Source organism: Nothobranchius furzeri, chromosome 8, assembly GCF_043380555.1.
Source record: "Nothobranchius furzeri strain GRZ-AD chromosome 8, NfurGRZ-RIMD1, whole genome shotgun sequence".
Lineage (NCBI taxonomy): Eukaryota > Metazoa > Chordata > Actinopteri > Cyprinodontiformes > Nothobranchiidae > Nothobranchius > Nothobranchius furzeri.
Genome location: NC_091748.1, coordinates 71,153,634 through 71,181,607, shown reverse-complemented (window position 1 = coordinate 71,181,607; position 27,974 = coordinate 71,153,634). Strand labels below are relative to the sequence as shown.

The following is a 27,974-nucleotide window of genomic DNA, read 5'->3' as shown; positions in this document are numbered from 1 at the left end:
ACGGGTAACCAGTGCAGAGACATTAGAACAGGAGTGGTGTGTGCTCTTCTGTTTGCTCTAAGAAGCCTCGCTGCAGAGTTCTGGACCAACTGAAGGCGGTCAAGGGCCTTTTTGTTAAAACATGTGAAGAGTGTGTTACAGTAATCTAGACGGGAGGAGATTAAAGGCGTAGATGACCATTTCTAATTCATGTTTTGACACCAACCTTCGCAGTTTGAAAATATTTCTTAAGTGATTAAAACAGTTTCGGACCAATGATTGTGAGTGGCCTTCAAGAGACATTGATTGGTCAAAAACAACCACATTTCTTCAGTGTCTTGATGGCAGAGGATAAATGACCAAGCTTTAGACTAATCAGACAATGATCAGACAGTCAGTCTTTTCAGAGTTTAACTGAAGGAAGTTTTCTTCTAGCCAGCTGGTGATAGCTGATAGACACTGATAGTAATTCAGACAGTTTATGGAACTCAGAATCCTTAAAAGAGCAGTACAGCTGAATATCATCTGCATATAGGTGATAAGAGACGTTATGAAACAAATCAGTTATTTGTCCAAGAGGGTGTATGTACAGTCGAAACAACAGTGGACCCAAAACAGAGCCTTGGGGTACCCCACAGAACAGATGGGTAGAATCTGACACGATTTGGTTTTATCAGACACTGTAATTTTTGTTAGAAAGGTATGATCTAAACCAGTCTAGAACAGTTCCAGAAATTCCAACAGAGGCATGGTGTCTGTTAATTAAGGTGCTGTGATCAACAGTGTAAAATTTAGAAAACAGAAAGGGAAACGCTCGGATTAGCAAAGCCAGTTAGATCTACGTCACACTGTAAACTAACATTCATGGACTGACCCGTCTTGGCTCGAGACAGGGAAGGCTGTTGTTGGTTAAGCCTCCAGGAAACAACAGAGAATGTCTCGGCTAGTAGAAGCTAACATTAGCAACGCGGCCACACAGCAGAACTCTTCTAGGCGTGTGTTATTTGTGAAGATAGAACATAAATGTTGCAAAAAGAGTCAGTTAGCACCTCTCAGAGTCCTTACTCTGAGAGGCATTATACAAGTGCGGGTCATTTATCATTTAAGGTTGCGCGATCTGACACGTGATTCAAATACCAAAGTGACTGAATTGCATTGTGACCAATGTGGCTTCAGACATACGAGCACTGGAAAAGTTTTAAATGAATCACTGATTAAATGAGAAAACAACATAGAAAAGAGTTGTCCTGCAAAGCAGACATCTGATAAATCAGACAATTCCCATTAAATGCAGCACTTGGCATCACTATGGCAACCTGAAATCACAGCTCAAGGACATTTCACATTAATGGAATAGTCTCTGTTCATTTACAAACACTTAATGGATTCAGCTTAAACTTTTCAGCAGTTTGGAAGAAATCATTAGAAGGTAGTTTCGGCAATAAATAAATAAACAAACAAACAATTTTAACCTATACAATGCTGGCAGAAACAGTCTGGTCAAAACTTGACACGGTCCGAAATTTTATTCTCATTTTTAAATATTAAAGATGAACACAACTGATGTTTAATGGGAAGATTAGCTTCTGTGCAACAGCCTTAGCAAACAACAACAACAACAACAATAATAATAAATATTGTTATTATTAGACTGCCTTTTGTCACCAATTCTGTTCATAACTTTTATGGACAGGATTTCTAGGTGCAGCCACGGTGTTGAGGGGATCTGTTTTGGTGACCTGAGGATCGGCTCTCTGCTTTGTGCAGATGATGTGGTCCTGTTGGCTTCATCAGAACGTGATCTCCGGCTCTAACTGGAGAGGTTCACAGTCGACTGTGAAGCGGCTGGGATGAGAATCAGGTCCTCTAAATCCGAGATCATGATCTCGGAAAATGGTAAAATGCCTTCTCGGGGATGAGGTCAGAGATGAGGTCCTGCCTCAAGTTTCTCAGAGTCTTGTTCATGAGTGAGGTAACGAGGGAACATGTGTCTGTCGAGGTGAAGAGGGAGCTGAGCCGGAAGGCAAAGCTCTCAGCTCTCGATTTCCCGGTCGATCTATGTTCCTACCCTCATCTATGGTCACGAGCCTTAGATAGTGACCGAAAGAACGATATCATGGATAAAAGCGAAATGAGTTTTCTCTACAGGGTGGCTGGGCTCTCCTTTACAGATAGGTGAGAAGCTCTGTCATCCAGGAGGGGCTAGGAGTAGATCCGCTGCTCCTCCATGTCGAGAGGAACCAGTTGAGGTGGCTCGGAAATCTGGTCAGGATGCCTCCTGGACGCCTCCCTGATGAGTTTGTCTGGGAGAAGACCTAAAGGAAAACTCAGGACACGCTGGAGAGAGGCTGGCCAGGGAATGCCTTGGGATTCCCCCGGAGGAACTGGCCCAAGTAGCTGGGGAGAGAGAAGTCTAGGCCTGCTGCCCCTGTGACCCAAGCAAAAGAAAATTATGGCAGAATGGATAATAATAATAATAACAATAATAATAATAATAATTATTATTATTATTAGGGATAGAGTAGACCTGTCAGGATGTGGGTTTGGAGGAATGTTAGGACCCAAGATGCAGAACCAGAGACACGAGGCAGGAGGTGGAAAAAATGTTCAATTCTTTATTAAGGAGTAAATCCAAAGGAGGCAGGGAGCCAAAAACCAAAAAAATCCTAATAACAAAACCTATAGAAATCCAAGATTATAAGAGACCTAGAGAGATATAAATACCTAGAGAGGGGGACAAGACGAGGCTGACACAAACAATGAACCAACACCACACTGAGACGCAGACAGGGTTAAATACACTGGGGCAGGATGAGTGGGAGATGAGCTCCAGGTGCGTGAGGAGAGAAACCTAGTGAAATCAATTAACTAATCAGGGAGAGGAAAGTGAGTTGAGGAGGAGAAAATAACATGACCTAAGAATAAAAACAAAACCTAAAAACAAGAAGAGCAAGATAAATAACTAATGATCTAAGGAGGAAGGAGAACTAAAAAATTGGTGGGGAAAGAAACACTAAAAGAGACTAATTAAATGAAAAGCTGAACCTATAGAAAAACTACAGAGAGGTGACTAGGGGAGACCAACGGGAGCACAGGACCTGGGAGGGGGGGGGGGGGGATACCTGGAGGGGAGAACTTGGAGGGGCTGCAGACAAGGGGACACATGATGGGATCCTAGAGGGGGATGGAGAACACAAGGAGACACATGAGGGAGATGCAGACACAGACCATGACCAGACCAAGTGAGTAAATCATATGGAATTGGAATACAATAAGTTTTCCTCTCTCCTTTTCCGATTTGTAAATTAGTATTTTAATTACTATCTATTTATTTAAGCACAATGTACTTCTCTGTGTGAAATGTGTCATATAAATAAAGCCTCACCTTTAATTGAAAGTTTATTTCTCTTTTTATTGTTCGATTGTTTGATTTCTATTTGCATATTTTCATTATTATGTTTTTTTTTCTTTTTACATGTTCAAAATAAAATTTCTAAACTAAACTAAAAACTAAAGAAGGAAAAGCCTCATAATGGAAACTTAAGATGTAGTAATCATTGCAAAAATATTACGGTAAGAATGACTAAATGATAGATCAAAATAATAATAATGTTTAAAAAATAATTAAACATAAAATGTTCTCTTACTTGATTTAAGTGCTTTTAGACCTGCAGGTGGCGCTGTATAGGCCGATTCCTACAGCAGAACACACACACACACACACACACACACACACACACACACACACACACACACACACACACACACACACACAAAGAGAGAGAGAGAGAGAGAGGGAGCATCCGCGCGCGCTCTGCATTGTCCCAGAGCCTGAGGAGGAGACTGGTTAGGGTTAGAGTCTGCGCTGAAACTGGATGAAACTCCTCAGCCGTCTCCGTTAAACCGACTCAGCATGAGGCGGTAGAGCAGCGCGGATCTGCTGTAGCTCTAACCGGAGCGACAGCTGCACTCACTCTCCTTCTCCGGTCCGGTCCCATCCCCTTTGTCTCCCACATCTCTGCTGCTGCAGGGAGGAGGACGAGGAGAGGATCGGGGTGTACCTGACATCCTCAGCCGCGTGTTGCAGCTCTCTCTCTCTCTCTCTCTCTCTCTCTCTCTCTCTCTCTCTCTCTCTCTCTCTCTCTCTCTCTCTCTCTCTCTCCTCTCTCACACACACACACACACACACATCCGGACCGGTGTTCCACCGTGAGAGCGTCAGTTCACCGGAGCTTTGTGCAGTTTGAACGGGACGCTCCGCTCCTCCTCAGACTGAAAAGTCCCTGAATAAAAAACCAACCGCAACATTAAACCAGAGGAGCTCCAGGTGAGGACTTCCTGTGACTGAAGAGCACCAGCTTTAGAAGATGCGTCTCCCGGTGATCCTGTGCGCTGCGTTGAGTCTGTGTGCGGTACCGGGCCCGGTGTCCGCGGTGGAGAGGAGCTGCGCGGACCTGCGGCAGTTCTACACCGGGAAGGGGTTCACTCTGGCTGGGGTGCCTCAGACTGTGATTTCAGGTGAGCTGGACACCTTTTTTAATCCTCACACCTCTTAGATCAGTAACAAACACACCTGATTTTACTGATTTTACTGAAGGTGGCTTCACCTTATTGTGGGAGAATATTCATTCAGCACCAAAGTCCAGAAGTTTATTTTTACTAAAACGATCTTTTGAGAGAAAATTGTTATACTGACATTTTTACTAACATTTGGATCGATGTGACAGATAAAACACCCAAAGTCAAGTTTTAGGTGACTTCGCCTGCTCCCTTATGTCTCATTACATGCAGGTTTTGCTTTCCTCTACAGTCTAATGCAGGAGAAGCCCCGGTGGGGTGTTCCCCAGTACATCTCTATTATGGGCCATTCATTCATTGTCTGCTGGAGGCAGAGCTGCAGCTGGGTGTGATGGGCTCCAACAGCTGCTTATTGCATATGTGCTTTTTTTTCTTTAGCTCTGCAGGTATGAACATCAGACACAAAGACAAAAGCCAGAAGACATACTTTCTGCTCTTGGCTGCTGGAGAAGTCTCTGGCATTTTCATTGTCTGCCTTGTTGGGGTCTGCAGGCGTGCTGCTGCTGTGTTTGTGTGAGTCGGGAGGCGCTGACATGGCCTTTTGCTTCATTTGCATAAAATAATAATTTAGGATCGCCCTTTGGGCGAAGTCCCGGGCTCGGAAGCGTTCGGACTCAAGCTGCTGCTGGGTTCGATGAGAAGAACAAATGGGTTCCAAACACTTCCCTCTTTGTTTTGTTTGTTCTCTGTCTTAGCTCTCCAACTAGTGAGGCAATAATGCTGGTGATCAATGAGTCAATCACCCCGCCCATTAGGCAGTCAGTCAGCGTGGCATCCAGTCAATCTCACATCACAGATCCAGATTTCTCTTGTGTCTGCTTGCTAATCTCTACAAATTAAATGGATATGAAGGCGATTAAACAGACACCAAGCACTTTTTCTAATTCTCTGACTGGAGGAGGTGAAACCAAAGTGAGATGAAGGTGTTTCATACAATCCGAAGGTCATTTTGTGAAAAAAAGCTCTTGTATGGATGTGCAGGATATTAATATTGGATGTGTGTACTTGTGGTTGTGTGGATAAGATAGCAAAATACAGCAGATAGCAGCGAGGTGGGGAGAAAAGGGAAGACAGGGAAAACGGAGGCGGAGCGTGTGAGTCACTCAAGGTCTCAGCCGAGGCCTCGTGGAGGAGATCCTCGCTCTTTCCCATTAAAAACTCATCTTTCATTCACTATGAGAGGAAAAACACAAGGCTTCACGTGGACCTTGATCTGTTTACATTTACCGGAGAAAAAGTTGACAGAACTAATTAAAACTCACACACAGTGAAAAAGCATCAACTTTCAATCTTGGCAGAGATTTTACACTGAAGATAAAATCAACCAGGCATGCTGCCTGTCATCTCTATGTAGGTCCCTCATCGCTTTCTTATCAGGTAGTTGAGTATTTTTTACCAATTATTGTAGTAATTGTGGATCAATCACTCCAAGTTACACATGCGTGGTGAACAACTTCAACCCTTATGTCCTGCATTAGTCGAAAAAAGAAAACGGCCGTGGAAATACTCAGGTCGGAAACAGCCCGTCTATATGTCACACTGTAAAATTTGCATGACCTCGCCCACCTTGGCCTGAGAGAGCAGAGTGTTTTAGGTAGTACAAGCTAACCATTAGCATTGGCAGCTCCCCACCATTTCAGAACACATTCAGGCTTGTGTTATTTGTGGGGATAAAACCTTAACTTTGCGTATTTTATCCAAGCAAGAAGAGCAAAAATAAAAAATAATGAACAAGAGTCTGCTTCTAGACCTGCAGAAAGAGAAAATATATATATGGGACACAACAACTATACAACAAGATCCAGTTATCACTGCGTCAACTTGATGAAGAAATATATAATCAACATTGTTTAACTGAACAATCACACGATAATAAATCACAGTGCATTAAGTGCCCACCACAGCCTTAAGACATGTGTTGAACGTGCCCAAGTCCATACTTATGAGAGCACCATGTGAGCACCTGTGTGTGTACACGTGCTTGTTTATGTAAGGTTTCTCCATAGGAGCCTCCAAGAGTGAGTGTGTGGGGCCACAGATCCGCCCCCCAAAGACGTGCAGGAGATGAAAGGAGCTCCAAGTTCCAGAGATCCAGGAGCTGACCCAGAGCACAGGAACTCCACAGAGACTGCGACCAAAAAAGCCCCCGCTCCCCTCGAGAGGCGCAGAGGATCGCCCCGGGGGGCCACAACCAGCAGCCGGCAGAGTCCAGGGAGATATCGGCAAGCCCACAGACCCGCCCGCAGCCTCCCACTAGAGCCCTGCACCCCCTAGCCGGCAGAGCCCGGGACCCAGCAACCCGGGACCCAGGGGCGACCACCCCCGCCGGGGACCCAGCAGAGCCCAGGGACCCAGACCCCACCAGGCAGCCACCGGGATTGGTCAGGCAGATGCCAAAAATCTAAAAAACCCTGACCCAGGAACCATGAACACTCAGGCAGACCAAGGCACCGCACTCCACACCAGGTGTGGTAGGGGGAGGGGGGACGAAGATGTATATCATCAAAAGAAGTCCCAGGAGAGGGGTGGAGTCAAAGGCCCCACCTGACATATACAGTCATACACAGACACTGTCACACACTCCCTCCCTCATGCTCACACATACACATACAACCAAAGACTTACAAAAATGCACGCCAGACACCCACTCATGCTCCCCATACACACCCTGTTTATTCTGGTCCCGGTACTGCTGCACATGGCGTACAACCATTACCGGTTCCCAGAGTTCAACCCTTTCTGCTGGGGTGTTGATGAGCAGGCTCCCCCGCCCAACGCTGAGCAAAGCAACCCACCACCCCAGACCCCAACTAGACGGCCAGATCTCCCTCCTAGTCTCCAGCTCCCGGAAGCCAAGTGACAACAAAGGTGTGCTAAGACCCCTAGTCTCCGACCGCCCTCTACCTCTCTATTCTGCAGGATCATTTGCTTTAATCATATGTTTTAACAATAAGATGGAAGGTACTGAATGAAACTACAGAAAGCCTGATCTGTAGAGTCACAATTCATACATACACTGACTTTACTCACATTTGCAATAAATTTGCAGTGGTCTCTAGTGGGAATGAATGCCTTGTAAGTCGTACTCTGGGGGAAAAACGCTCTGGTGCGCCTGTTTGAGAACGTAGAAGTCAGCCTGAGTGGAAAGCAGCTTTAAACAACAGAATTTGGAGTCTTCTTTCCTGATATTTGCACATCTCACTTCTCATTGGCTGACAGCAATGCAACTCTACCACTGACTGTTTGCTTTGCAAAGCTGATGATTCATCTCCACAAATAACACAAGCCTGAAGGAGTTCTGCGGTGTGGTGGAGTTGCTAATGCTAACTTTTAGCTTCTAATAGTGGAGATGTTCTCTGCTGTTTCCTGGAAGATAAACCAACAACAGCTTTCCCCGTTGCAAGACGGGTGAGTCCATGAATGGTTAAGTGACAGTGTGACGTATATCTGTCAGGTTTTTCAAACCCTAGAGTTACATCATCTATGTTCTATCAGAAGCTAATGCAGGAGATAGGTGTAGGGGACTAGTTTCATGTTCTGCCTACATGTTTTAAACTCAGAGTGGCCGATGGTTTTCAAAAATAAGTGAAAAATAGCTTCTCAGTGAAAGACTTCTTTAACTTTAGATTTCATCTGATGATGAGATCAACTTTTGGACTTGTCAGGCGCTGAGATTCATGCTCCAAAACCTGTAGAGCTAAGCTGTTATTGCTGTAATTACAGATGAATCACTGTGGCTGCTATTGCTTTCACCTTGTTGACAAGTCTGTGTGTGTTCCATTATATTTGGCCTTGGAGACACAATTGCTGCTGTGGTTGTACCACAAGACGTTAAATGTCTGTCTGTAGATGAATTTGTTTGATGATGCATTACAATCACACAGCTTTACTGGAAAGAAGTTGGGATTAAAATAGAGACTTTAATCTGAGTTTCCAGACTCGTTTTCACTGAGTGAAGGGCACCGGAGGGGGAAAAGGAAAGGAAGCTTGTCCTTTTCCTGTGCCCTCTCTTAATATTTATAGAGTCTTAAATATTTCCTTCACAAATATGCCCCAAGGTTTGTTATCCTGGCTACAGGGGGCAGTAGATACCTAAATCGTTGCAAGTAAGCAGTATTTTTGTGTTGGAGTAAGAATTTACCAACGGATGCCCGTTAGGGTCAAAAAGCCCTGTGGAGTGCTATTTTTAGCAAAATAGCAAGCACAGACTCCCGTTGATCACCGGCAACAAGTGAAGAGGTAAATGTGTAAAACAACAACATTTAAGAACGATGAAAGTTTTGCAATCGTTTGTTACAAATCAGTAAATGCATTTTGTCCTCATGGACTCCCGTAGAAGGAAACATGGCATCTAATAAGACGTCGTCCAGAGATTTAGACCCGCTCCCGGGTATTTTAGACCTGGTTTTTATGATTATATGTTACAAAGTCACCAAGATTTTTCAACAACTGGACATCATTTCATTCATTTTCAACAACATTTTGATGGATATTTCCAGAAATTAATGGTAAAAACTACACATTGTCTCTTTAATGCTAAAACCCTCAAAAGTCATGCAGCTTTTTTGCAGCCAACTCATCCATAGAAGGTTTTTCTTTTGTCTGCAACACTGAATTGCATCACATGAGATTCCTCCAGAGTTTTAGGAAAACATTTTTAAAAAATCCACTAATTTGAAAATGAAGGATTTTGCATGAAAACTAGGAATCCTTTGGAAATTGCTGCTAAGTCTGAAAATAGCTCGACACCTTTGAATGAGAACATCAACGTTTAATGTGTGTTTCGAGCAGATGCTCTAAATTCCTACCCGGGATCTGAACGAACCCTGTTCCTTTTTCATCCCCACTCAGATCCTTTGTCCTATGGATCTGTGAATAGAAGCTGTCCATTCTGCTGTCTGCCTGTCTGTCTTTGTGCCTGCGAGCATTTTTAACTCACACATTGTACCCTCATCCTCGGTCAATAGTTAAAGAGCAGCTCCTCCTATAGAGTGCATGTACGTGTGTTTAACAGTCAGTGAAAGCCAACACCTTCTGCTAGGAAGATATTTAGCTTCATTCACACATGCTTTGTCTGCGTGGAACAGCACACACCCATGCGATCGAGTGACACCTAGAAACAGAAACACAACCTGTTTGCTTCATTTCGTGTTTGAAGGGGTTATTATTATTATTTTTTCCACCTGTGTGTGTTTCTGGGCGTTTTATGCAGCCAACATATTGATTAGCCGTAACAGTTGCTTGGGTTTGACTGACACTACGGTACACTTGTTTTAGGTTCATTTGTCATTTGATCAGGGTTAAGTCAGAGTTCTGTTAACTGAAGTGAATCAGATTTTCTGAAGCTGTTTCTTTTCACTTCTCTCATACAGTTTGGCTGCTGACTCTCCATGAAACACTCACTGACTTATCTTCTAGCCAACTTTTAAATGATGATTAATTCAAGTTTCAAATCAAGTTAATTTATATAGCGCCAAATCACAACAAGAGCCACTTCACACAGTAAACATTCCAATACAGGTCAGTTCATTAAGCCAATCAGAAAAAAGGTTCCTATATAAGGAACCCAGCAGATTGCATCGAGTCACTGACTGGTGTCAGAGTCTTTACAGCAATCCTCATACTAAGCAAGCAAGCAAGCACGCACACACACACACACACACACACACACACACACACACACACACACACACACACACACACACACACACACACACACACACACCAAGTAATGTTTCTATGGTTACATTGTGATTTCTTAGTTAATATTTTATTTGGTGAGAGATAAACTTTATTGTATTTATCCTAGTGAATCTATAATTAAACGGGTAAACTAGTAGTAGCACATCCAATGCCAAGGAAAGCAAAATGTTATTATCAGGAGAGGGAGAATGTTTAAGTAGTTAGCAACAGTGTTCTTGCCGATGGCCCCCTCCATGAGGCCACCACAGCTCAGCAAAATAAAGTTAACAGATGAAATTGCAGAAAATAATACAGTTAAAGAGCAGATTGTAGAAGAAAGTAGTCGAGTGTGAAAAGTGGTCAGTGTATCCTCCAGCAGTCTAAGCCTATAGCAGCATAACTACAGAGATAACTGGATAACCTAGCCTTTTTAGATGGAGGCAGGGCAAGGGAGAGCCGTCTTTCCCAACTGTACACTCCACCTGCCTCTACTCCCTCACTTGTCCAGATCTAGGCTAACATCAGATTTTAACCATAGGCCCTATCAAATAAAAATGTTTTAAGCCTAGTCTTAAAAGTAGACAAGGTGTCTGCCTCACAGACTAAAGCTGGGAGCTGGTTCCACAAGAGAGGAGCCTGATAACTAAATGATCTGCCTCCCATCCTATTTTTAGATATTCTGGAAACCACCAGTAAACCTGCAGTCTGAGAGCGAAGTGCTCGGTTAGAAACATATGGAACAATCAAGTCACTGATGTATGATGGAGCTTGATTATTAAGAACTTTATATGTGAGAAGGAGGATCTTAAAATCTATTCTGAATTTAACAGGCAGCCAATGTAGGGAAGCTAAGACAGGAGAGATATGATCTCTCTTTTTAATTCTCATCAGAACTCTAGCTGCAGCATTTCAGACAAGCTGAAGAATTTTAACTACATTCTGTGGATTTCCTGAGAGTAATGAATTACAGTAATCCAGTCTTGATGTAATAAATGCATGAACTAGTTTTTCAGCATCACTCCTGGAAAGGATGCTTCTAATCTTAACAATATTCTGAAGGTGGAAAAAGGAAATCCTACAAACCTGTTTAACCTGGGATTTGAATGACGTGTCCTGGTCAAAGATAACACCAAGGTTCCTTACTTTGATCTCATTGATTAACCCTTCAACTAGCAGGCATACTGCACAGTAGAGCACTTCTTAGACCCTTTATTTATTAAAGGTCTCATTCACTGAGACATCGTGTAATATTTTTTTTCTTTTTGAATTATGATGGTCATTCTGAGTAGCATTAGCATGTTAAAGGTCAACCATTTTTTAAAGCATCTTTCTGGAGTTTTCCCCATTCAGAAATTATGTGTCATTTTCTGAAATCCGTAAAAGTGATTGTCTCATCATGTACTGTGATGTGTGTACGCAATACGTCTTTTATTTATTTATTTTTGCTAAGCACACCTCCCGCCCCGCAGAGCTCCGTGCAATAGGAAACTGAACACCTACCAGAACTTACCAATAGCGTTAAACTACCATTTATGTGCTTCAAATTTAAGGAATACTCCAGCTGATGCAGAGTTGATGAACTTTTCATGGACAAGTATGTCTTTAAAATATAAATATCTGAAAACACAACATGGCATGAAAATAATACTTGTAAAACAATGTGTTTTAGCTCAGTTTGTTGGCCACAGAAGCTCATTAATAAACAAGAAACGTGAAGTCGCCATGTTAAAAGAAAACGAAGCTAGAGAATATTTGTGTGATTTGCTTGTCAGCCAGTAGATGGTGACATTGGATAAGAAAAATACTCCGTAAAGAGACTAATTATTATTTCTGATTATAATCAGTCACTCTGAGATTTTCATGCAGGCTAAACATGAAAATTAGCATTAGCTTCTGATAGAAAATAGATGGTGAAACTCTCAGATTCGGTGCTCTCACAAGTATGGACTCGGGCATTTTAAACACACACCCCATGGCTGTGGTTGGCACTAAATGCGCTATAAATTATTATTTAGTTATTTTCAGCAAAAACTGTTACTGACATACACTAGGCATGTTTCCACACCTGAAACTTCCCGGCACGTACCTACTACTGCCGGCAATGGATTTTCCAAATCCACAAAACACATGTAAATTGGTTGGGCGAACTCCCAAGCACCCTCCAAGATCCCCCTAAGGCCATAGAGCTGGTCGGGTGTTCCACGGCCAGGATGAAAACCAAATTGATCCTCCTGAGTCTGAGGTTCAACAATGGGCCCTGCTCTCCAAAACCCCTGAATTGACTTTACCAGGGAGGCTCAGGAGTGTGATCCCTCTGTAGTTGGAACACACTCAGCTGTCCCTCTATGTCGTAATACATACATACATACATATATATGTATATATATATATATATATATGTATATATATGTATATATATATATATGTATATATATGTGTGTGTGTGTGTGTGTGTGTATAGATAGATGATAGATAGAAGATAGATAGACAGACAGACAGACAGACAGACAGACAGACAGACAGACAGACAGACAGACAGACAGACAGACAGACAGACAGACAGACAGACAGACAGACAGACAGACAGACAGACAGACAGACAGACAGACAGACAGACAGACAGACAGACAGACAGACAGACAGACAGATAGATAGATAGATAGATAGATATCTACTGTTTTGAACAACAAAACCATGATAGATATTTTCCATATCCCAGCCCTAAGATACTGCAGCGATTTAACTGAAGAAGAAAAAGTGAATAAGACATTTAAGGGTTAGGGTTAAGCCTAATTTATACTTCTACGTCAGCTCCATGAGGGAGATACGCACACATGTTGACAGAGATGCTTTGCTTTCAGACTTCTCAGTCAGCTGGGGATTGTTGCAAAACAATTCCCCGCCAGAACAGAGGGCGTTGCACTGTTCTGAGGTATCCTGCCACCATTGCAGTCATGTATCCTGTCCACGATGGTGTATTTTCTTTTGGTTTATGTTGTTTAATATATTTCAGACTTTTTAACACGGACAAATTTGTTCCTCATTCCTCTCCACCTCTTCATACGATCGGCACCTCTAAACTCACGGTTCTCATCTTTTCTTTCCACAAAAAAAAAAAAACGCTTGCTGCATTTCTTTGCACTCCAGTCACGAGTGAACAAGCGTTCAGACTTTTTCCGCGATGCATTCTTCAACCTGTTCTGTGTCTGCCGCTCAATGTCTCTTTACTTTTTGAGTCAGCAAAGACGGTGCTGTTGACGATTGATTGCAGGAAGCAGCCATATGTCGATGGTCCTGACCAATCACAAGCTTGCGGTCCCTGGACTCTTCAACCAATAGTGAAAATTTGGGGCTTGTCTCCATCAAGGGCTCTTGCGTTGATGCATAATGACGTTGCGTGTGTCAGTCCCAGACACTGACAGAGAATTATAAATTAGGCTTTAGGGCTAATTCAAACGGAATTTTTTTTAATTTAGGCGTTTTCATTAAAAAGTTAGATATTACATCACATCATTGTTACTTCAAAATTATTTTATGTCTATTAAATGTAAAATAACAACTTGTATTTCCTTAAATAAAAGGGAAGTGCAAAGATTTTTATTGACATTTACAGATATTAAAGAGTTAAACCATCCATCCATCCATCCATCCATCCATCCATTTTCATCCGCTTATCCGGAGTCGGGTCGCGGGGGCAGTAGCCTAAGTTGAGAGGCTCAGACTTCCCTCTCCCCAGCCACTTGGGCCAGCTCCTCCGGGGAAATCCCAAGGCGTTCCCTGGCCAGGTGAGAGACATGGTCCCTCCACCGTGTCCTGGGTCTACCTTTAGGCCTCCTCCCGGTTGGACGTGCCCGGAAAACCTCACCAGAGTTAGAGTTAAACCAAACATTTAAACAAATTAGAATTTGTGGAAAAAAAAAAGGCATTTCTATTTGGATCTAGTGTTAATGTTTCCTGGTTTGATGTTTCTGTTTCTTATGTGGTATTTGTGTAAAAAAGGAAACTGAGACCGTCCATCATCTGTCACGTATCACACACTCACTCAGGCGCCCACCGCGCACGCCATCAAGCGAAACCAGCACACGCGTTCTCACACTAACACCCATAGGGTCTCCCTGCACCTCTATAACTTTAGCTCTGCTTTCTTCTCCCTCTCTGCTGGTGTGTGCTTGATTCCTGGTGCCATCTCGTCGTCGTTTCTCTAGACAGGCTCAGATCTGCAAGCATAGGTTTGTGTGTGTGTGAGGGAGAGGATGGTGGTTGGCTGTTTAAAAGACAGCTGTGAATCTTTCATGATGTCTGATGCAGCAACACAAGAGAATGTGACAGGCGAGGTAGAGGTGAGGGGGGTGGGGGGTGGAAAAAAGTGAGAAGAGAGGAGGGGATTGTTGTGGTTGGCTCATCTCAGAACTTCCTTTTATCTTTAGTTTCACCTGATAGACTCTGAATCTGGATTTTATCCTTTGCTGGAGCTTTTTATTTAAATGTTTATCAATTAGATGAGATTTATTATCTTTTCAGGAAACAACAGTGATTATTTTAAAGGTCAACTTCACTGAAAAATTGTTTTTCTTATTATTTCTTATTATAATCGGTAATCGAGTTTTTCATGCAGGCTGAACATGAAAATAATGTCCTACACATATCTGCTGCATTAGCTTTTGATAGAAAACAGATTAGATTAGAAAAGCCTGACAGATCTACGACACACTGTCACTTAACATTCATGGACTCACCCATCTTGACTCAAGACGGGGAAGGCTGTTGATGGTTTAGCGTCCAGGAAACAGCAGGGAACGTCTCTACTAGTAGAAGCTAACTGTTAGCATTAGCGACTCCACCAACCAGCAGAACTCCTTTAGCTTGTGTTATTTGTGGAGATGAAACATCAACGTTGCAGAGAAAACAGAGTCAGAGCTAGAGTCTCCTGATGTATATCAACAAATAATACTTGTTTTTTTACACTTTGCTCCAGCTGACGTCTCTGTCCTCAAACAGGCGCGCCAGAGCTTTTTTCCCCTAAAGAACAACTTACAAGGCATTGATTCCTACTAGAGATCACTGCAAATGTGTTAAAAATACGAGTGAAGTTAACAGAAAAGTTCCTGATTCATAGGTTGGGGCTAGGGTTTGTTAATTTGGTCTTTATGTTTATAGATTACATAAAGAAATAGAACTTTTTTCTCACACCACCATCTGTCAGCAGTCTTTTGAGTTGCTTCAAAGATCAAATCATGGTAAAACTCAGAGTTATTGATCCATCACATCTAAGGAAGTCAGCTCAGGTGTTTTAGGCCTTCCTCCCCTTGGCGGTTCTCTGAACATGTCCCACTGGGAGGAGACCTCGGGGCAGACTGAGAACTTGCCGGAGGGATTATAAATCCTCTGTGGCCTGGGACGACTGTGATATCCCTGGAAGAGAGACAGCTGTCTGGGTTAGCCTCCTGGACTTGTTACCTTTTGCGACCTGACCTCAGATAAACAGAAGGAAATGTGCATAAAGACGAATGGATCTTTAGTCAGCAAATAGAACACTCTTTTAAGACCACGAACGTACGTACACCTGTGTGAGCTTTGCCAGCATCATTCGGGGTCAAAACTGATAAATAAAGATGCTAAATAAATGTTTTAATCTTCTGCTGTTCCATTTTCTCTGCACTGATGCTGACTTTTGCTTAAAACTTGCATTTCTTTCAATCCTTTTTAATCTTAATGCCATCTACCCTCTGACTTCTCTGAATGTTGTCGCTCTCCTGAGGATTTAAAAACCTAATCCAATAGGTTATCAATGAGGATAACCCCAGCCTTTAAATTTAAAATCCTTTACTGCAAAGTCCTCAGTTCAAGGACATGCTTTTAACACACAGTCCTGACAGGAGATCTCCCGAGCCAGTCACAGTTTTCTTTATGAGGATTAAACAGGCTCGTGTTTTTGTTCTGGGTTATTCATCTGAATTATTTAGTTTTTGCGTAAAGGTGTCCTAGAAATCCAAACCACATTTAACTTGTGCCAGGATCTCATCGCGCTCGACTCCCGTCAGTTGTGCATGACAAACTCCCTGCCTGCTGTCGGTCCTCGTCAGGTGACGTATCAGGCGCCGTAGCGCGTTGCATGATGGGATAGCTAGGCGTGTAAACAACGGAAGCGCCGGTCGCTTTATGTGTCGTGAGCTTATAAACCTGCAGAAAATGGTACACTCCTGTTGCGAGAAGGGCTGCCGTGCTATCTTCACAAGAAGGCAAAAAAGATAAATGTAGGCAGGTATCGCGTTAACTGGATATTTTCCGTTTTTGATTGTTTATTTTGACGGAGAAATCTCGAGACTGTTGGTCATTCTGACAGACTGGGATTACCCCGAAGCATGCAGGTGTGCAGACATTTTTAACGTTACGCACTGAAAACATTGCGGAGGTAACAAAATCAATCAAGAAAAGATTCCCATCAGAACATCTGAGCATTATCTCAGACCTGGACGCCGTGATCGACGCAGCTCGTTATCAGGGCGCTGAGGAGCTGTGGAGAGCAGCTGGGAGCGCGTCTGTGGGTCGCAGGCCTGCACCAGAACCAGAACCAGAACCAGAACACAGCAGGTAAAATGTTCCGACCCTAAGTGAATAGTTTAATTGTAACATTAATATGTTGCTGGACATGCTGGTCAGCTTGTTTAGACTAAATATTAGTGAAAAACGAATGAAAATGAACTTTTATTTATTATTATTTGAGAAATAAAAATTACGAGAGGAAACCATCATGACTGTTTTAAACTCTGTCGGTCAAAATGAAAACAAAATGTCCAGCGTGACCTCTGATGTAAGTATTACCTGCTTGCAACTTATATTCACCCAGAAATTCAAACCTGGCGCAGCACCTGTGTTAGTGGAGAGTGGAGACCACCGTTCATTCATAAACCCCTGCACAACAACCCGCCGAACACTCACCTCACCAAGGTTCTAGCTTCAGGAAGAACAATAGAGCTATCAAGGTAAACCGTCCAACCAGTACGCAGCTTTTTTAATGTTCATGCTCTGACCAAGTGGGCGGGGCAAACCAGTCTTTCCACCATATGCCTCAATTAAAGAGTTGTTTTGGGGCATTTATCGGGGCTCCTGAGCAGTTCTGAGCACCAACAATGTTGCATATGCTATTTAAAGGCTCAAAGATCAGTTTCCACTTGTAAAAAAACATTTTTTCTAGGACACCTTTAAAATTAGAAAAAGTCATAGAGATAAGTTTCCATCTGAAATGTACAGCTTTCATTATGCTGCATGGGTTTTGCCATTTTGGGTGAAGCTACCATTTCAGTGATGCATGATTCCTGAAGTTTGAACCCTAGTTATCCAGAATGCATGCAAGTAAAAAGGCTAGAGAAGATTAACTATCACCAAAAGACCTAACTGATGACTGCAAAGGTCAGAGTCTAACAGCCTCCTGCATCTCTGTGATCCTCATTTGTTATAGGAGTTGTGGGTAAAGAGAAAATGAGAGCAAAAAGAAGAAAAGCACAAGTCATTTCTTGTCTTAACATAAATCTTTAGCTCTAAAATCAATGTGGAACAAGCCAGCACTGCTGCTCAGTAACCTTCGCCTCTGCATCCTCTCGCTCTCTCTTACCCATGCTCCGGTGTCGGTACAGGATCTGCTCGGGTGCAGGATCTGCTCGGGTGCAGGATCGGCTCGGGGTCCTTCGACTGTCGATGACGTCACATTAATGCAAATCTACTCAGCTTTCACACGTACGTTTTGGAAAGACATCAGCAGTTTTGTTAATAAATTGTTGTTTGTTAACACCTAAATGTTTTCTTTATAATTGTAATTTGTTAATACGACACCATATTATATTTGTTTTGTAAAGAATGTGAAACTGCATAAAAACAACATCGGACTGACAAACAATAGAACAGTTCTTATATGTGAAGCCATATCTATTTGTATTCATGTGGAGTTTGTCTGTATATTTCCTTAGTTGTTATCTAAGTACATTATTTGACACAAAATATTGCTTGGTGTCTTTCAATAAAGTTCTTATATTTTATTTTGCCCCATTTTATCAACATCAAGAGCTTTTGAGAGTCAGCATTTATCATTGCTTATATTTTACATTTCCTTTAGAAATTCAAACATATTTCCACCAAAAACTGTTGATTTTTGGACTACAGGACCACAACCGCTAAGACTACGACCACAAATTTGTTCTGACCAATCAAAATCATAATGTGATAATGTAACTTCCGTAAGCTTCTTGTTCAGCCAGTCAACTACTTTGACGTCATCGGCAGTCGAAGGACCCCAAGCCGATCCTGTACCGACACCGGTTCACACCTCGTATACCCCCCCCCCCCCATTTAAAGCTGTTTCCTCCTCCTTATCAAACGCTATTTTTACTTTCTCCTCCCCCCAGCCTTCCTCTCTGAGGGCTGAGGGGCCATCTGCTTTCCAAATGAAGAGATGAGCTGTTTGTCTGATGTGGTGGATGCTGTGGTTACTCTGCTTTATGAGTCAACGCTCATCATATGCTCCACGGAGCTGTGTGTGTGTTTGTGTGTGTTAGCAGATTGCACAGTGTGTAAAGCTTTAGAATGGATAAGGATTTAAGTATGAGCCATTTTTGTTTCCTATTATAAACTATAAATCTATATATGATCATAAACTGACATGATAAAAACTTGTTTTGGTACCAGGCTGTAAACATGTTTATTTCTGCTGTGAAATTGGTATTTTTAACATGGGAGTCAATGAGGATTTGCTCACTTCTGACACCAGCCCCCAGTGGATGAGGGTGGAACTGCAATTTATTTCATTTCTGGGTTTGCTTCAAATTTTCACCCGCATTGTGGGGACTTGCATGGAACAGAAAGCGTTGACAGCTTTGCCGCTGGCCACTGCCGCTGGTCGCCTCCCGTGTGTCAGGTAACAAAAGCGACAGTGACGAATTTCGCTGATCGCGGTCGTTTGTCGCCCCCCCGTGTATCGAGCCCACTAGCCATGAAAGGGCAGATTTTGTAAAGAGACACAACAGATGAGAAGACAGAGCCAGCGTATTTTTCTTGTCACCTTCCTCCCTCCCAGGTATTTCCCAGAACTCCTAGAGTGGAAACGCAGCTAACTAGTACAAATAGACAAGAAGGACGTGGAAAAGAAAAATACAGTCTTTGCTTAAAAACACAAATCATATTAGCATTTGAATGAAGTGGTCATGATTTTTTTTTTCCCGGTAAAACCATAAATTAGTTCAGCATAAAAATGATGTTTTGTGGCTCACTCGCTGTCCTGACTGAGGGGTTACAGCTGCACATGCGAGCTCACTCATCCCTCAGATGGGATAAGCTGTGGAGAGAATTATCAGCAGTAGATCTCATTGAGTGTGACTGGGTCACAACAAGTGTATCTGTCAGCGGCTTTGCAACGCAGAGCAAACAGCCTCGACCAGCGACACCTGAATGAGGCGATCATCTTTGATGCGCGGGAGGGTGAACAGATTGATTTTAAGGCCGAGAACGGGACTTAAAGGGTCGAGTCCATGGACGTAATTTATTTGGGGGGGGACATGTCCCCCCCACTTTTTCCAAAGTCAAGTTTTGACCCCTGCACTTTCTACCATCCAAAAACAATATTACACTATATTAAACTGACACTATTACACTATATTAAACTGACACTATTACACTATATTAAACTGACACTATTACACTATATTAAACTGACACTATTACACTATATTAAACTGACACTATTACACTATATTAAACTGACACTGGTTGCGCTCTAGGACCAAGCAGAAAACAACCATTGGTGTTGAAGCCTGTTTCCCATTAGAACACATTGTAAAGACACCCCCACCCCCCCGGCCCCCCCCACTTCTAAAGTGAAAATTACGTCCATGGTCGAGTCAGTGAGAGTCGGGCTGTTTTCAGCATGCAGGGATGTGTGTGTTGCATGATAAGAGCAACTTAGTAATTTCCTGAAAGTTTAATACAAACACAGCCACGGTTAAAGCAGCCTGAGCGCTCTGTCGATGTGTGCGTTACTTTTTTATTCATGTGGTTCTGCGTGAAGACCAGATGCAGACCTATTTTTAGCAACATTTAGCTTTGTTGCTGTGAAAATCCAGCCCTGTGGACACATGCAGTGTTAACACTGCTCCACACACCCATTCGCCCTCACACTTTTCATTATTTTAACCTCCCGAGCGTCGGCTCAGAGGTTATTTTATGTTACCTTTTTATTGCCATTTTGTGACATTTCTCCTTTATTACACACCATCCTGTTGGGAGTGAGAGACGAGTTTATTTGATAGAAGAGGGGAACTGCATAAAAACAACTCCATCGTCCCTGTTCATGGTCCCACATCCACATCTCCTTATCTCGGTAGCTTCTTTTATCCATCTTTTTGTATTTCTGTTGTTCTGTGTTCATGATCCTTGTGTTGTCCTCTGCTGCCCGCGGATAAACGGAGAAGGAAGGGACGCCACCATCAGCGTCAGCCTGACGAAGTTTGCAGCCGCAAACGAAACATTGCAGGTGTTTTAAAATGAACTAAAAGATGGAATTAGAATTTCAACACAGCAAGAACACACCAAAGATGTAGAAAGTTGTTAGTTTTGAAGGCTGCTTTTCATGCAGCTCTGTCTTTTCCACCATGTTGAATGCCCAGTATGTGAACAGCCTTTGCTGTTTGTTTTAAAATACCAGTAAACAGAAGACATTCTTGCTCTCCTGAGGAGACACTTTAGCTCAGCATTAGCCTGCTAGCTAACAGCTACATGCTATGGTGTCTGAATCCCGTGTGATGTTACCGTGATGTTTTTTATCCAAGCAACAAAGAATGTTGATGTAGAGGACCTTGGTGAAATTTAAACTAAGCCACTTATTTTGTTAGAAAATCCCCATCTCAGAATTAATTTAAAAAGTCACATTTGCTGTTCTATAAGGTCAAATCTGATCTTTTCCACCTGATTCTGATCATTTGAAAATCAAATGATTTCCAACCATGTGATCGGATTGGTTGTGAGCATCTCTAGTTACGGGCTGGATGTTTGGGGTCTGATCTAGCTTTCTTCTACTTTTGCATCTTTGAGATTTGTGCTCAGTTTTCTGATTTGTTGTGTTTGGGTTGATTTTATTGGTTTAGTTCTCAAGGCATAGTTTGGAATTATTTTCATGTTTCATATTAGATCATTTCCTCTATTATTTTGAACATCTAATGCTTTCTGACTGCTTCATTCATTCCATCACAGCATTAAAATTGAGGACCCATGTGACTGGTGGATAGAATTAAATCAATAATTCATTATCGCAAGTGCATACATTCATTCCACCTTTACGGCTAATCCAAGGAATGGCTGCAGGTTACTGGAAAGAAGCCCAGACATTCCTTTTCCCATTGACACTTTCCAACTCCCTGTGTTGGATTCCAAAGCTTTTCCAGGCTAGAGAAAAAGCATATTCCTTACTGTAAGTTCTGGGTGTTCTGGGGTCTCATCCCAGTGGTATGAGGCTGGAAAGCCACCAGAGCGAGATCACCAGAAAGCATCCTAGTCAGATGCCCGAACAACCTGAGCTGAACATCCTTTGTCGGGGAACAGCATCTCCACTCCAAGCTTACCTTGGATGATGGAGCTCCTTGCATCTCTAAGGTGGAACCTGGCCACTCAGTAGGAGAAGCTCATTGCAGCTGCTTGTGTGCAGGATCTTTGTGACATGACCACAGGTGAGGATTGGAATGTAGACTGAAAAACTGTTATCAAAGAGCTCTTTCCTTCTTCATTGCAGTAGGAAAAAACAATGCCCTCATTACTGAAGCCACCAGTCTGAAGGTCCATCTCCTGCTTCATTCTACCAGCACTAGAGAGTAGGACTCCTGGATAACTGAATGCCTCCACTTGATGTGGAAACTAATTCTTAACTCAGAGGGAGCATTCCACTTTTTCCGGTCTAGAACCATGGCCTCAGATTTAGGGGAGCTGACATTGCACAAATACACTCACCTTAGGGAGAAATCATAGAAAAACTGTTCTTTTTTTTTTTTTACGAATGCTCAATTAGTCAGCAAGGAGGTGACTTAAAGTTGGGGTTTTCAAAAAGGATTTTATTGCAAAACAAAGTCTACTTGGCCAAAAGTGGCCAAGTGGCGCTTTACAACTCAAACAGTTATTCACACAAATTCACACGCTGATGGCGATGAGCTACAGATGCCCTGGGGTGCACTGGCAGGGGCAAGGCTGCCGTACACAGGCACTATCATTACCTCTGACCACCATAAGAAGGTAATGAGGATCAGGTGTCTTGCCCAATGACCCAACAGTAGAGTTCTCTGCAGTGAGCTGGGGTTGATCCTGCAACCCTTTGATTGCTGGACAACCAGCTCTACCTCCTGAGCTACTGCTGCCCCGACATGATAAATGTCTAAATACAACCCAGTAATAATAATAATAAGCCCTACAAAGGAAAGACTGGTTTGTCCTGCCCCCTTGCCCAGGACATGAATAATAAATAAGCTTCTTGCTTATTGACCAGTTTACCAGAATGGCGCTACAACTGCCTGAGGCTAGCTGTTCCTGCCCGATTCATACCAAGAGGCTGGGAATCAGCAGGACCGGGAGAAAACATAAAGCAGGAGCCTGAGATTTGTTAGCTGAAGCATCCACACCGAACGGGAGAAAATCTCGTGAGCCGACTTTCTTTGCTGTTTTCCTCTTATCCAACAAGAACGTTAGCTGTAGCTCAGGCACTAGTTGTTGTTTGGGCTAGAGTTAGCGTTAGCGCAGACTAGCGTTGTTCTGTGGTTAGCATAATGGCCACCAACATTTTTATATTGCTGATGTAGAAGTTGGTTGGGGTGTTCAGATTTAAGGGAGTGTGTTGAAACGTTTGATGTGACAAACCAGCTTTTCTCAGTGGCCATTACGACATTATTAATTTACACCGGAAAGCAGGTTGGAGATGGCGCAGGCCTTTTGGTATGATGAATGAGACACCCCAAGATCCTTTTTACTCTGCAACAACAGAGTCAATGCTGTTTTGAACACTAGGATCCCTTCAACGTGAAAGAGGTCAGTATTACTAAAAACAAAACACATTTTAAAAAGAAGCCCAGAATGTACATCTTCTAAAGAAAAACAGCCTTTTCTCTGTTTTTGCAAAAAAAAAAAAAACAATTAACGAAAATGGGAAAATTTGTTTATCTTGACAAGTTTTGTCTGAGGATGTTCCCCGAAAATCAGTTTAGTTTTACTTGTTGGGTTAGGGTTCAGTACTAGTTTTATTCCATCAGTAAACTTCAAATCTGTTTTATATTAAATGTCTGAGATGCAGTCGAACATTCATCAGGTGTGTGTGTGGGTGAAAATCCTCCTGCTGCAGCAGATATCCAGCTGATTGTTGGTCTGTGTTCGGCTGCCTTGAGACTCCCGTAGAAAACCCCATGGCTCCTCTCCCTCCAGCTCTAATGAGCTGGTGTCACTCTCGTTCAGTTTCTTTCCTGTTATGACTCTGAAGACTTGACCTGGAAACAAACGACCTCAGGCTGCGACCTAATGGTCGCCTGACCACAGAGATTTGGTGCCACCCGTTGAGCAAGAGCATCGGCGGAGGATCCGCCCCTGATGTTGCCCTCGTTTGCCCCATTCCACTCACACGAACAGCCCTACGCTCTCGTTCACCGCCTTCCCATTGCCGATGCTGCCGTGGGATTAGGCGTGATGTGTAATCTGCTAATCCAAACCAGTTAATCTATGCATTAGCAGCTTTTACAGCATCATTTCTGGAGCACCCATGTTCCACAATTTAAATAGCACACACTTTTAATGACTTATTCCATATCAGTGTGTGACCTTTCTTCTCATTCTGCATGTTTGTTTTGATTTGTCACAAGGCAACAGATCACTTTTATGTTTACAGACAGCTGTAGAAAGCAGCCAATCCTTGCATTCAGAGATTGCTGACATGACCTTTGTCTGCACCAAAATTATCCACATACCTGCACAAACGTGCACAATTAACGCAGTCAGGCGCTGGCTGTTTGGGGTATGCATGGCATGCACCAGTTGGCATGTGTTGAGATTTCTTTTTTGGCAGACTGGCAGTAAAAGTAGTAGTTAAAGAGCTTTAAACTACTTCTCAAAATGACATAGAATTATGGTGTTATGAGGAGAAGCTGGTGCCATGTGAACACACACCCAACCCCAGGCTGGTGGGATATTTTTAGTTTGACAAAGGCTCATTAAGTGCACAGTTTGTGTAGCTTTTGCATTTCTTACACCCAAGTAACCACTGAAGTCATACATTTTCCTTGTTGTTTCTATTTGGTGACCTTCCAAAAACATTTGAGCTGGAGTCTGGATGACAGAATGAGTTTTTAATTATCATCTTGTTAGAGGTATACTTTACGCATATTTTAATACATTTGCACTGGTCTCTAGAGGGAATGAAAGCCTTGAGAGGTATGCAGGTGATCCCTCGTTTATCGTGGTAGATGCGTTCCAGACCTTGCCGTGATAGGTGAAAATCCGCGAAGTAGGGACACCATATTTACAGTATTTATTTAACAGGTACGTATTCAGACTTTTAAAACCATCCCTTTACATAGAAAAAAATTTTTACTTGGTTTTTTTATAGTGTTATTACAAAAAGTGCATTTTATGATGAAATTGATTAAAAAACAGGAATTTCTTGATATTTCGCATAGAAAAATGCCGCGAATTGGTGAAAAATATCGCAAATCGGCGAATTTCCCTTGAATAAGGCTCCAAAGAAAAAATCCGCGAAGTCGTGAATCTGCGATAAATCAACCGCGAAGTAGCGAGGGATCACTGTAATCTGGAGAAAAAAAAAACTCGGGTGCACCAGTTTGAGGAACTAGAAGTTAGCCACATCAGAGTTGAGCAGAAGATATTTCCTGATATTTGGAAATCTTGCCTCTGACTAGCTAACAGCAACGTGACTACCACTGACTCTGTTTGCTCTGAAACACTCTAATAACACAAGCTGGAGGAGTTCTGCTGTGTGGTGGAGTTGTTAATGCTAACAGTTAGCTTCTACTCGTTGAGATGCTAAACCAACAACAGCCTTCCGCGTCGTGAGCCAGGATGGGTGAGTCCATGAATGCTAATTGACAGTGTGACGTAGATGTGTCAGGCTTTCTAATCCTAGAGTTTCACTGTTCTAGAGTTGACCTTTGAGGTTTTTTAAAAAAAGGCAATTGTAAAAATCCGCTATTCAAGTACAAGAAGATCAAAAATATTTTAGGAAATTTCTTTGATTCTGATAAAAATAAACCACATGGATCCTCGTGCATCCAACGGAAACATTAAAGGTTTCATCTCAGCATGAATCTGATCCTCTTTTTGAATCTTATCTGCAGCTTTGAGACGACTTGCACCGTTTGATTTTTTACACTCGAAGAAAAAGACGAGCAATCATCCAAATGAAACCTGTGAATAGCTTCACCTGCTGCATGATTTTGTGTTGAGCTGCTGTAATACTTCAGCATAAGCAAGATTTCAAGTCACTTGCAAATCCCTTTAAACCTTTACAGCAAAAGTAAAGAGACAATCAGCAACAGGTTTATCAGACTCTCAAAGGCTGATTAGAGCTTTTATATTTATTATTTTCCATTCTTTTCTCTGTTTCTCTGTTCTTTTACTCCTCCTACTTTGTTGATTTCCATTTTATTGCCTTCTCATCCCTCCATCTCCGTCTCCTCTCATCATTACGGCTCCTCTCTTCCACTGCCCTCCTTCTATTTTCAGTGGATAGTTAAAAAGGTAAAAGTGCACTTTGGGAGGAAGTCCACGTGGGACATTAAATCACATACAGGTGGTCTTAAATGATGAAGAGAGTGCGAGATGGAAACACACACACACACACACACACACACACACACACACACACACACACACACACACACACACACTGACGTACCCCTCATTTAGCTAGCAGTAATTTGCTGCAGTAAGTGACAGGGTTATTGTAAGACGCTCATTAAGAAAGGGAAGCAGCGAATAAACGTCTGACTGAAGGGAATAAATTCAAACCACTGCGCCACTTTTACTGCTCAGCAATAAGCTGCTTTGATGTGGTGTGTGATGGGAGAGTGAGGGCAGGCTCAGGGCGTATGTGTGTGTGTGTGTTTAAATAAATAGTACAGATTTTATTTGCCATGTGATCATGGAGAATCACCAGATTTCGTTTGGCGTGCGTGACATTTGCACTGTGCTGCATGTAGGGACTTGCTGTTACCTCTTTGTAGGTCATAGGTCAGATAGGCTGCAGTGGGACAGGCGGTTGCCATAGTAACGCAGAGCAAAATGACATCCTGTGACAAACTTTCTTCTCATCAGGGGGGATTCGAGTAAAAAAAGGGAGGGATGGGTGAGGGAGAGGAATGAGGCTATAACATTAGAGGAAGTGAAACTGATTTAAAAGGAGGGAGGGGTAGATGAAAGGAAAAAGAACGTTCTGAAACTGAGACAGGGTTTGGAATTATTTTAGACAAGAAAGGAATAAAATACTTAATTATTATGACATTTCTGAAAATATGTCTAACAGTTTTGAAAAATAATCTCCAATTTAACATGTAGTTTACAGTTAAAGATGCTTAAGCTGAGAAGGGAAGGGAGACAGATGTCCAAAGTGTCCACGGTCCACATCAGGACAGGATGTCACCCTATGACATAAAAACAAACATTAAATATAACTTTTGTCACCCGTTTACAAATGAAAACAAAAACCCCTCCAAGTGTTCTGGAAGCTGCTAGCCATCTGCTTGCTAACATTGACATTTAGCTTCAGAACGTTTTGTGATCATATGTGCACCCCCACTGAAGAAATACTTTCTTATCTGGTATCTATAGTAGAATACTGAACGTTTTTCCATGTATCTAAAATAATAAAACACATTCACGTTCTGTCTTTGATGTAGTCTTTTGAAACTCTTTTATTACACTGGCCTTTATTGTGGTGCAGTTGGTTTGCACCGTTTTTTGGTCAGCTAGAAGGTCTGGACTGCAACCCTTCAGTCAGCCTTTAGACAACACCACAGCAGTGAGACTCCACTGATGAGGTATTAAACATTCATCTAAAGATGGATTCAGGCAAAACATCTGATGACGTTTGATCTCAGTGCAGTTTTTGATATTGTGGACCACTGCTTCCTTCTTGATAGGCTCATAAACTAGGTGGGACTATCAGGCACAATCCACAGTTGGTTTCGATCATATCTTGAAGATGTGTTATGTTGGATCTATTGGTGATCACAAATCAAAGCTGATCTCCATGACTTGTGCTTGATGATGGTGCAGTTGTTAGCACTGTTGCCTCGCAGCAAGAAGGTTGCAGATTCGAAACTCGGCTGCGGCCTTTCTGCGTGGTGTTGCATGTTCTCCTCATGCATGCGTGGGTTTCCTCCGGGTACTCTGGTTTTCCCCACAGATCACAAAATGCCCTGTAGTCAAAAATGTATGTTGCTTTGGATAAAAGCGTCTGCCAAATAAATAAACAAAAACATAAGCATGTGGCATCCCCCAAGGTTCTGTTCTTGGACCACTGCTCTTCAGTCTCTACATGCTCCCATTGGGTCAGGTCATTAAAATAACAACATTAAATCATAGTTATGCATATGACACCCAGATCTACCTAGCTCTATCACCTAGTGACTGTGGTCCCTTGGACACACTCTCTGTGTTTGGAGGAAGTCATACACTAGATGCCAAGTCAAACTTCCTCCAGTTAAACAAAG

The 27,974-nt window shown here is 42.5% G+C and overlaps 1 protein-coding gene across 1 annotated transcript in view; it reads left to right on the top strand.

The window, feature by feature from the left end:
• The first annotated feature begins 4,212 nt into the window (after window positions 1-4,212).
• The window catches only part of gpc1a (glypican 1a), a 63,460-nt gene continuing 39,698 nt past the window's right edge, over window positions 4,213-27,974 (top strand). Inside the window, exon 1 of the mRNA XM_070553971.1 lies at window positions 4,213-4,497. Within this exon, the coding sequence (XP_070410072.1) occupies window positions 4,347-4,497 (151 nt within the window). The 5' untranslated portion in view covers window positions 4,213-4,346. The remainder of the gene's footprint in view (window positions 4,498-27,974) is intronic.